Raw genomic sequence first — 10827 nt, forward strand, 5'->3', positions numbered from 1 at the left:
AATTTTTCTATCGAGAAAAAGTTATATCGCGATACATATCGTTATCGTTCTATCGCCCAGCTCTAATATTGATCTAATATTACAATCCCAAAACTTAACTGGTTTCTAACACTGTTTTCAACACATCTCTGCAATGATGCCACTGATTCCCACATTAGGGTTTCCACCACAAAACCTACAGGCTGCTAAGAGTGTGTGTAGTTTTACTCACAGGAGGACAGAAGTGCGAGACGGAGAGAGACAGACACTCATTTCTAATTTCCGCATTCAAGGTAAGATGTCTCTATACCACAAGGCGAGCACTTCATATTTAACCTCTTTTACAAATTGTCGGGCCCGTTTATGAGCTGAACAGGTGAAACATTAAGTCAAATTTTAGACAAGTTCTTTACTAACTTTTCTATGTCTAAAAATGGTCAAGTGGACTTTTAATACACTGGAGAAATCCTTGCACATGCTGACAAAGTATTCCCTGCATTCTGTTATTTCACAAAACGCCTGAAGACATGGGACAAGTACAAGAGCACTGAATCAATCAATATAGTCTGCATGTAAATGAATGATGAGGAATGTGAAAACACTTCTCGGGTAACCACTACAAACACAGTTTAGATTAAGGAAAGTTATTTCCCCTCAACTATACCAACAATACTCTACATTTCTAACATGATGACTCAGTCACCTGCCAGGAGCAATTTATTAGAGACACAACATAAATTCTACCACATTCACACAGGAAAGTCTGTCACAGCAAGGATCAGCTAATTTCCTAACGTGGTAAACACTTCTCACAGGGTGTCTCAGTCGTTGGTCAGCCACCAACTCGTCAACAACATCACATGCGCAGTTAGTCACCGAACATGTGCTCTTTGGACTAGCACACTACATGTTACCTACTAACAACAAAGGTAGAAATAAGGATGCGAGTCAGATCAAGGCTAGACACACTGATGAGGAAACGAGCACTTGTATGGTCAAAGAAGCAGAAGATTAAGGAGGGGGGAGGAGAAAAAAAAAAAGTTTCCTACGTGGTATAAAGCGTCATCAGAAAAGACACCCGTTAAGATCCAGTGACAATGAAAAGCACCATGTTACGTACTTGTTTAACAGCCAACACCAGATGTAAACAAAAATAGATAAGCCTGTACAGCCACTTTTCCATCAGTAGATATACCACTGACTGTGAGTTTAGCAGGATCACTCATTGTTTAAGAAAAGCTTTTAACATGATATACCCATAAGATAAGAAACAGTTTTACTGCTTTTGGCAGCGTCTTGTCTCCGACTGACACAACAAACTTTCAGGCAAGTGAAACAACACTTCTTTGACACCAGTGCGAGAAAAGAACAGTAAAGGAAAGAGCCTTTGTTACAGTGAACCTTATCTTCAGTTCTAGATAAGGTCTGTTGTAAATGATCACATGAGGAACTTGATAACCAAAATGCCATGACAGGCCTTCAATACCTCCATGAAACCAGTGTACTGTAAGAATACTATACACACTTCTGTTAGTGATATACAAAATACTCAATACACAGCTTCTCCCAATGAGTGGAACTGTATCGACAAGAATACAAAATTAGTGTACACAAACACCTTTGGGAAAACATCCAAAATTCTGGCAATTCTCTGCTTACACTATATATACTTTGAGTCAGTTTCATTACCAATACCTGAATAATCTTCTCCAAACAGCTGAATATCAGCTGGTAGATAAAGGGCCCATAACATTGACAAGCAGGGGAAGATGGAGCCTAGTCTTTGTTTACATTTTATTACAGCTGGGAGAGCCTTTAAAGACCGATCTGATAAGGTTTCTGTTTGCTTGACTGACAGCTCTAAATACCTAATTCAACGGTTCAGTTTTAAATCACCCTGGAAGACATTCATGTGCCAGCCACTGACACCACCTGTGAGATTGAAAAATTCAATTGCAAAACACTGTGCCCGAAATGGACGTATAGTATTGAAAATGAACGTGTAATTGTACCGCAATTGTGTATGTATTCGCACAGTTATGGTTGCAGTAGCCTTTGACACCTCCACGCACGTGAATTTTGAGTTTAAATAATACTTTTCATTAAGTAAAAATCTGTTATCATGACATCCATAGTTAGTATCTCAACTTACTACTAAATATTATCTCTGACAACACTCCACCTGGTTCAGTAAGTTTGTAAAGTTATGTTATGAAATCTAAGATAATCTACACAGATGCATAAATATTTCCGATTCACCTCTAAACTGTACTTTATAGTCAATTACGTTCCAGTGAGAAGTTGCGGATTTAATCTAGGGCATTTTACTAACGACACTCGATCCCGGTCTTATTGCTTGTCTACCTGAGCGTTGCCTTCATGGTGCCCTGAGACTCAACCTGATTGCATCTCCTGACACCATTTCCCAGAGCGGTGAATGACGAACACTAACAGCAAGTCGACAGGCTAGGACAGACCTGCTGAAATTCCTCAGAGTAGTCCTGAATTTATCCCGGATCTTGACGGGATTAAATTACAGTGGAGTTAAGTGAGGACACTAATCTGATTAATGAAGCGGCGAGAAAATGAAAACGCCAATATGTTGATAAGTACGGCGCGCTAATCCGTCCTATACGGTGTAGGCGCAACAAAAGATGCGAGTGTTGCTATTGCGGTGCAGTTATTAATGGCTGGTTTTATGAATAGTATCAACACTTATAGACTGACAGCTTGAAATGTACTACACCGCTTTCTAAAGCGAATAAATTAGTGCCAAGCGAGCTACATCGCAAAGGGGCAAAAGCATATGATGCGAAACCTTCCGAAAACACAGCTGCTCAAGTCTGTTAATACAGTCCAAAACCTGTTGTTTTAAACCAACAATGCTCTCACAGCCATTACTAAACTACAAGCACTGAGACAATACATTATCGTATAATTCCACATTTAAAATCAACCGCATTAATGCGAGACTTCAAGTGGGACAACCTGAGAATGGGACCTCAGCGATACAACGCTAGAGCTAGCGTTAGCATGCTGTGTGGGGCCCCGCAGAGAAGCAGTAACTTGCGCAAACAAAGACACTTACCTGAGTTACTGTCGGGTCAGCGTCTCATTTAATGATATCCAGCTTATGTGCAGGCTGATACTACCCAACAAACACCTTGAGAAGTGGGCATTAGCTGGTTTCACTGGTTTGCTTCACGGCAGTTCAATTGGGTCTGGCTAGTGTTAGCAGCTAGCTAATATTGCCTTACTTAGAGAGCAACTCGAAGCTGGCCCAGTGCGTACATTCTCCTCAGCGAGCCGCCCTCAAGTTTAACGTTGTCCCTCTCAGTTGTTTTGAGACATAAAAATATTGCCTTGTGGCACTGCCAGACTGACCGACGACGAAGACAAGAGCAAAAATGGTCCTTAACTGATGCAAATTAATGACACAACATTAAAAAAAATCCAAAATGTCCACTACATTCAGCAAGGAAATACAAAAGGCAAAACTGCGAACCACCTCCGGCACAGCGAAACCTTTCCCTCTAAAGTGTGCCGCACCCAGATGTTTTCGCTCATAATTTCCAGGTCTTTGCTCATTTACAATAGGCGCAGCTCTACAGACTGGAACGAAGCTACATTGAGGCTGTGGGGAACAGCACGAAGTGGCGAGTTTCTTCTCTGTGACCTCCGCGGGTACATGGAGAAAGCTGTCCACCAGTAGTCGCCTTTCCAGCCTCACCGAGCCCCGTGGACGACGCTTTCACTATCTCACCCAGACACTACTAGTGATTCCGCTTATCTTCCTCTGTGCATTGACTTATTGACACTGTTTTCCCTTTCAAATAGGCTACAGGATATTCACACAGACTGCAAACACGTATACAAACCAGACCGACAAGGTATTTTATTAACCCATTTACATATAACGTACAAAAAAAGGTGTTTGTACGCTTTGCAGCAGCCTTCGTCGTTCTTGTTATGTCGTGGCGCCCTCTGGCGTAAGTAGAAGTTTTTTGCATTTCACTGGAAATTTAAATTAAATAGAATAACATTGGCCTTTTTTCTAATTATTTTTAATGGAGATTTAAAGATAGCCAAAGATATATCCATTAAAATAGCCAAGTGCCTTTCAAGCGTAGAATTTTCCCCATAATGTTTGAAACTTAAAAACAGGTGTGTTCAATGTAAAAGGCTTGAACAGTCTAACTTCTAGTGTTAACCCTCTAAACGACTTAATGAAATTGTCAGGCCACCAAGAGTAGGTAGCTGATAAATGTAATATTATGAGGCAGCAGAAAGAAACAGTTGAAAAGAGGATTTTAACTATATTGTGAATCTAGTAAGGGTATGTTAGCTTCTATGCTTGGATACCTGTAACTAAAGCCTGCTGTTAGTATTTTTGTACCACTGACATAGTATCTGATCACTGCATTGAAGGAAATTCTGACATGTCACAGCTTAAGTGATGGCATAAGTAATGAAATTAATGATGACAATGTATGTTTCCAAAAAGAACTATTGTGGAAACCAGATTATTCATATTCTTTAATATAAAGAAATGTCCATTCTTCATTGCACGAGTGTCAAACATAAGGCCCAGGGGCCAGAATCGTTGGAAGGACTCCAACTCTGCCCACTGGACGGCTTTGGAAAATGTGAAGGGGGGCTTAAATTATGGACATGAGTTCTACAGCAATTCCTACTTATAAATAACTCCACCATGGTCATCCATACAACACCAAAGTAATTATGTAAAAGAAAAACATTTAAATGACAAAAAGTAGTTCCCATTTTTCAGTATCTACAGTAGAAATGTTTTTTTTTCAATGGGTTCATAGTAAGACAAAATAAAGAGAAACAGATAATTTTCTCTGAACTAACAAAAGCTTTCTGCCTTATAATTACAGGACAGTCCTGGCAATGAGCAACCAGAACCTTTTCTGTAAATTTATACATTTCTTACCATTTAAGCCCAAAGAATTGTGCTGGCAGATGCCTTTTATTTCCTACGGCACAATTCTTTTATCATGTAGATAAACTGCACTTCTTGTTCATATATGAAGATATCTGATGGATTTAATGTGTAGTTAAACTTCTTTACCCTGACAGAAAGTTTCACTGGTCTGTCTCCCTTAAGATCAAATGAAGTTGTATGTGGCCCTTGAAATAAAATGAGTTTGACATCCCTGGTTTATTGTTTTAGTAACACCAGGACGAATTAAAAAGGCTGTAAAATACACTGAACATGTCATGACGAGGTCCTGTCGTGATCTACTGTACATTTAAACAAAGGCAGACAGAACTCTAGCGTGAAATCCTGAAGATAGTAATAATACCCCATTTATCAACTGAAATGTACCTGCATCCAGATATAATATAATAATGACAAAAACAGTTAAAGAGAACATCAGTTTACATTGATGCTTCTTGTGAGTTAACCAGTCCTTTGCATTGGAAAAAAGCATCCTGACACGGCGCACGTCCGAGGAAGGTTTTCACCATGTCCATCCCATCCACAGAGCCCCCAGCTTCCAGTATCACTCTTCTGTACTCTTTTCCAACCTGTGTTTAGGGCATAAATGCACATATAAAGACAGTTTCAAGGAAAATAAGACACATCATTAGAGTGAAATGTTCATCCAGAAAACCAACCTTTGGATTCATAATGCCTTCCTTTTTAAAACGACTGAAGAAAATGTCCATGGAGTAGACTTCGCTCCATAGATAGCTATAGTACTGACCATCATATCCACCAGCTAAGTGGCTAAAACTGGCTGTCATGTTGGTTCCTGCAGAGAGCAGATCTTTGTTACAAATCACTAATACAAACTCCAAAAAAGAAAAATGATATTGTCTATGTGCTTCATACAAAAAACTGAATACAAACTGCTAATGCCCACAGTGGACTGTTTATTATAAAATGTAAATCCTCATCACTGATAGAAAGCTTAATGCAATAATTTCTCAAATATATTCTAAATAGCTGAAGCTAAAGCTGACCTGGTGTAGCAGGAATACCCAGGATGTCCTGGCAGTGCTTTGCAAACACCTCCGCAGTGTCTGCACGTGGGCTGGTGTGAAGCGACTGGTCCACCTTACTAAGGACTACCTGACGTAGGTTCATAAGCCCTGAAGTGAACACATCAACAGAGGCTCTTCACTTACACATAAATGTTACACAGACTTTCTTTGTGCAAAGTTTGAGTGTCTGACCAGTGTTAGCAACTCTGGAGGCAATCAGTTTGTCGAGCAGCTCGTCTGGGATGGAGGTGCCATCTTTGTAGTGACGGGACATTCTTCTCAGAGGCTCCTTTTCCCAAACCCAGTTCTCAAGCATTTGAGACGGCACCTCCACAAAGTCTGTCTCCACCATTGTTCCGCTGAATTCTGAAAAAGCGGTCTGACGCATACACAGAAAAACTCATTCTTATTCATTAGCACACAGTATACAAATATCACTAACTTCCTGACTGAATACAGCAACTTACATTTGAGCAGATTTCGTGCATGACATGACCAAACTCATGAAAATAGGTCTCCACTTCATGGTGTTGGAGGAGAGAAGGACAATCTTTCCTGGGCTTGGTGAAGTTTGCCACCATGGCTGCAACCGGTAGCCTGCGCTTTCCATCAGGGCCTCCGCAGCCAGGCTGGAGCCCAAAGCAACCTGCGTGGCCATATTTTCCTTCCCTGGTGAAATGTCACAGTCAGGCTGAAGTCTATCACACAGATCAAGAGCTCTGGTCAATGTTAGTGAGCTCACACTTCATAAAAACATCAAACACAGGATCTTGTCTTGTCTCTGAAAAAAATGACACATAATCTACCTTGGATGCAGATCCAGGTAGAACTGACCAATCTCCTCCCCCGTTTCAGTGTCCCGGGCTGAGTACAGCTTGACATTTTCATGCCACACGTCAGCCTGTTCCACCTCTGTGAATGTGAGACCCAGCAGCTCCTGGTAGATACCAAACAGCCCTTCTGTCACCACATCAAGAGGGAAATACTCGATCAGTTTGTCCTTGTCCACAGCAAACTTGCGCTGCTCCACTTGATTCATGTAGTAGGGCAAGTCCCAGGCATTAATCTTCTCATCAAACTGGTAGCCCTTCATCAGGCACTCCCTCTTCTTCAGCGCAAGAATGTATTTCCTCTCTTTGATTCCCACGGGCTTCAGTGCTTCATGGAACTTGTCTATAAAGGCAGAAAAAGAAAACCTCCTTAGTCGTAATGTGAAGCATGCAATTTCTTTGAACCTTTTGCTGTCTACTTTCTTATCTTCTTTTTAAAGCCCAAATCAAACTAACTCCCTTTGCACACTCAAAAAAAAGAAGATGAAAGTTGAGCATTTTTGTAGAGGAAATCTGTTTCAAATCTGCAGATGCTGAATATTCAAAATTTGTTGTTTGCATTGAAAACTATTTCTGCAGCTCTGGGTTCCTGTGTGATATTTTTTTGAGTTTTGGTTCCTGTTTTGATTCTATTTATGTCATTTCTTATGTTTCTATTCTTCTTCTTTCTGTAGTATCCCACCGCTTCCTTGTCTTTGTCTCTTTGTTAGTTCCCTTGTCTTTCTAATTTACACTTCCTGTTTTTACTGTGGGAAAAACGTTTCCTTGTGCCTCGTGTACTTTAACCTTTTGCTTTTGTTCCTATTCTATGATTTCTTCTTACTGAGCATCTCTCTGTGCGTGTATACAGTCTTGTCTTTTTCCTTTGTTGGATTGGAATTTTAGTGCTTCTTGTGGTCCTTTTGTGGGCTCTGGTTTTTGCGATTAAAGACATGCTTTTAGTTGTTCAACCTGATTACAGCCGTTGATTATACTACTAATTATAAAAAGCTGATGTTGTGTAATTTGTCATTAGTAACTGATTACATTTCACCTTGCATATTATGTGACTGCGTGTGGAGCTGCACAGCCATTCATCTGTCCTATTGAGTTTCTTTTCCTACTTTAAGGCAGTTATCAGGAGGCGGGAGAGCTCATCTTAAATGACAGGGAATGTTTCCATGTGGATGTGTGTGCCAGCGAGGTCAGATGTCAAAGAGACCATACCCAGAAAGTCAGACACGTTGCTTGCATTTTTAGCCATGTTAATCTCCAGCACATACTCAGCATGGCTACCGTAACCAAGTAAGCGTGCAACCTTCGCCCGCAGCTGTATCAACTCTTCTAAGATTGCCGTGTTTACCGGGGGGGGAAACAAGAGACGCGGATCAGTGAAATCATTTAGGCTTATTAAAATGAATGATAATGTTTAGGGTTTCCAGCCTGAGTAGATTCTGTGACACATTTGGTAACCAGCAGTAATTTGTGGTTTCACTGAGCAGGTTCTCTGGGCTGCAACTTCAGCCCACTAAAGACATGGGATATGCAACATTGCTTGTTTCATTAATGTGCTAAAGTGACAGCAATCGCTGATTGTATCCTTGTATGTCATTTAGACATACGAGCAGGTGACAAATGAAAGGAAAAAGCTTCCCAATGTGGCTTGAGTAGTTACCACAACAACACCAGGGCCTGTTGTCCGCAGCTTTTTATATCACACATTTTCTCATTTCACCTGCACATGTGTATGGATCCATAGCTGTCCAACATCAACATGACTTGTAGTTATTTATTTTTTTTAAACTGGAGTGTTTATTGAACCTTCAAAAAAAAAAAAAAAAGAAAGAGTTTGTATCATTTTTGGTATATGAGCATTATTGCTCATAGTATGCTTATCCTAAACAAACAAAAACCTATAAGTGGCCAAAGAATCAGATGGTTAGAGGTCTTAGAAACTCATATATCAAATATGATCCGCTTGGCGTTACACGGTATAAATATTAATCATCAGCCTGCGGTTTACCTCTTTACACCTGCTGTTAAAAGCCATTTCCATCTTTCTCCTTGTTTCAGGATTATGGCACCTCTTCATCAGTGGATAGTAATGGGGATATTCCAGGGTCACTTTATACCGTCCTTCAGCCGTCTTATCCAGTCCACTGAGAAAAGTGGCAGCTAGCCCACCTGAGCAAGTATGGCACAAGAGAATCAGTGAATACGGTTAAAGCGTGGCTCTCAAGGCAGCGTTTCATGAGTTTCACGTATCAAACACACCTAATTCGTGCTCAGAAAAAATAAGAAATTTGCTCTCCTCGTTCAGATTCTTGTTAAACTCGATGGAGAGTTCACTGATGAGCTTGGAAGTTCTTTTTATTTCCTTAGGAGAGAGAACACAGAGCGAAAGACATCACAGAGATTTTAATTTTTTACTATCTAATAAGATAAGCAAAGATTTACAGGCACTTTCTATGTGATTCTATTTGCTTACTTCTTCGTTTCAATTATGAAACACTGGAATTAATCTCTAAACTCTTTTAACCTGTAACTTTAACAAACGACTTCCATATTAATAATCAGATCACACATTACATTACCTCTTGTATATCTTTAGACAGGTGCAATCCTTTCCTCTGGCCCAGTGTAACAAGTCTGTCCAGGAATCTTTTTTCCTCAGCTGAAAGGTTGTCTTTCTGTTTATTCTACCAAAACACAATCATAACACTAAACATCTTCTCATACAGGTAGAATAGCAGGCATTCTGCTAAATTTATTCACCTATTTATATATTGCATGCCAGGGAGCCAGCACAGCATGAAATAACATATGGCACTGGCTGCCACTGATCAGATGAGATTACATTTCATTTCCAGGCTATTAAGAACCAGTAGTCCTTGCGCCTCTATGATCTGTTGGCCTCTGGCTGACATGAAGTGTGAAAATAGTTTAAGATTTTCTTAAATGCAGCCAATCCTCACACACTAGCCTTATGATTAAGACTGCTTTAACACGTCATTATCTGTGTGGCCCCATAAAGGTATCAGTTTTTACAAAAGTCCTCACTTTACTTGAAGTGAATGTGGCTCGAGTCGTACCTGCAAGGCAGTGATTCGTTTGAACACATCTTCCCGCATGTTTATCTCCACGTCCAACTCAGACAGTCTCTTGTCAGCTTCGGTGCTTGCTGATCGCAGCTCCTTAGAAGGACAAACATACTGAGGGAAGGCGAGAACGTGGTGTGATGCTAAGGGAGCAAAGCAACAAAAAAAAAAAAAAGCAACGGTGAACGTTACAAAAATAATAGAACAATAAAAAAACAACAACAAGAACAACATTTTATGCAAGAATTCAAATCCATGAATAGGTTGGTTTCTATTCAGCTAAAAGCCTTTGTACTCCTTCCTAATGAAGACAAAAAATAGAAGAGAATACCTAAATTAGATTTCTGATAATGGTACATAGTTTAAGGGCGTAAAATATTCCAATATCAATTAATTTTTTAAAAAATGTGTAAACACATATACATGCCAGAGTGACGTAGTAGCTCATCAGGTTCATGATCAATCACAGTTTGCATGTTACTGCCTGTAAACCCACAAACGTGACCTTGACTTTGAGCACAAATTGGGTGAAGCTCTATTAGCTGACCATTGCATGTAACTTTGAATACTGTGGGAGCAGTAATCATTCATGTGAGCTATGGATGGATGGATGGATGCCTCGCCATTATATAAACTCATCAGGCCTTGGATAGGAAATGTCACTAATTAGTTCAGGAAGTGTAACAGGAAGACACAACTTGACTCCACACCACAGTCTGCTCAGGTGTGATGCTACTCTTATGCTGCAGACAGTGCTAGGAGTAATGTAAGCAAAGAAATTGCTGCAAGAAGTAAAGAATCTTCACATGTGCAGCATAACTCTCTGTGATATCACCGATACCTGATGCATTTTACCTGCCAATACCCTGATACAGAGTCCATGTAATGTGCAGTACTTTGCATGTTAAATTATTTATATATATATATAT

At 40.1% G+C, this 10827-nt stretch overlaps 2 protein-coding genes across 8 annotated transcripts in view; both read right to left on the reverse strand.

Moving 5' to 3' along the window:
* erbin (erbb2 interacting protein) overlaps positions 1-3907 on the reverse strand; it is a 52834-nt gene extending 48927 nt beyond the window's left edge. For 2 of the 4 annotated variants that reach the window (XM_005720147.1, XM_005720146.1), the window contains exon 1: positions 3068-3906. The gene's annotated coding sequence lies outside the window, so the exon portion shown is untranslated. Of the gene's footprint in view, positions 1-3067 lie in introns of all 4 variants that reach the window. The other 2 variants (XM_005720148.1, XM_005720150.2) reach the window with 2 other exon arrangements.
* A 509-nt stretch (positions 3908-4416) lies between these two features.
* Positions 4417-10827, reverse strand: part of nln (neurolysin (metallopeptidase M3 family)) — an 8021-nt gene continuing 1610 nt past the window's right edge. For 3 of the 4 annotated variants that reach the window (XM_013909795.1, XM_013909786.1, XM_013909781.1), the window contains exons 3-13: positions 9893-10041; positions 9395-9499; positions 9075-9177; positions 8825-8984; positions 8028-8164; positions 6798-7164; positions 6459-6660; positions 6184-6370; positions 5971-6099; positions 5623-5759; positions 4418-5532 (exon numbers count right to left, since the gene is read on the reverse strand). In XM_013909795.1, coding sequence (XP_013765249.1) covers positions 5383-5532; positions 5623-5759; positions 5971-6099; positions 6184-6370; positions 6459-6660; positions 6798-7164; positions 8028-8164; positions 8825-8984; positions 9075-9177; positions 9395-9499; positions 9893-10041 — 1826 coding nt within the window. In that variant the 3' untranslated portion in view covers positions 4418-5382. Of the gene's footprint in view, positions 5533-5622; positions 5760-5970; positions 6100-6183; positions 6371-6458; positions 6661-6797; positions 7165-8027; positions 8165-8824; positions 8985-9074; positions 9178-9394; positions 9500-9892; positions 10042-10827 lie in introns of all 4 variants that reach the window. The other variant, XM_013909802.1, reaches the window with a different exon arrangement.

Source organism: Pundamilia nyererei, unplaced genomic scaffold, assembly GCF_000239375.1.
Source record: "Pundamilia nyererei isolate P.nyererei 1_Seehausen unplaced genomic scaffold, PunNye1.0 scaffold00002, whole genome shotgun sequence".
Classification (NCBI taxonomy): Eukaryota; Metazoa; Chordata; class Actinopteri; order Cichliformes; family Cichlidae; genus Pundamilia; species Pundamilia nyererei.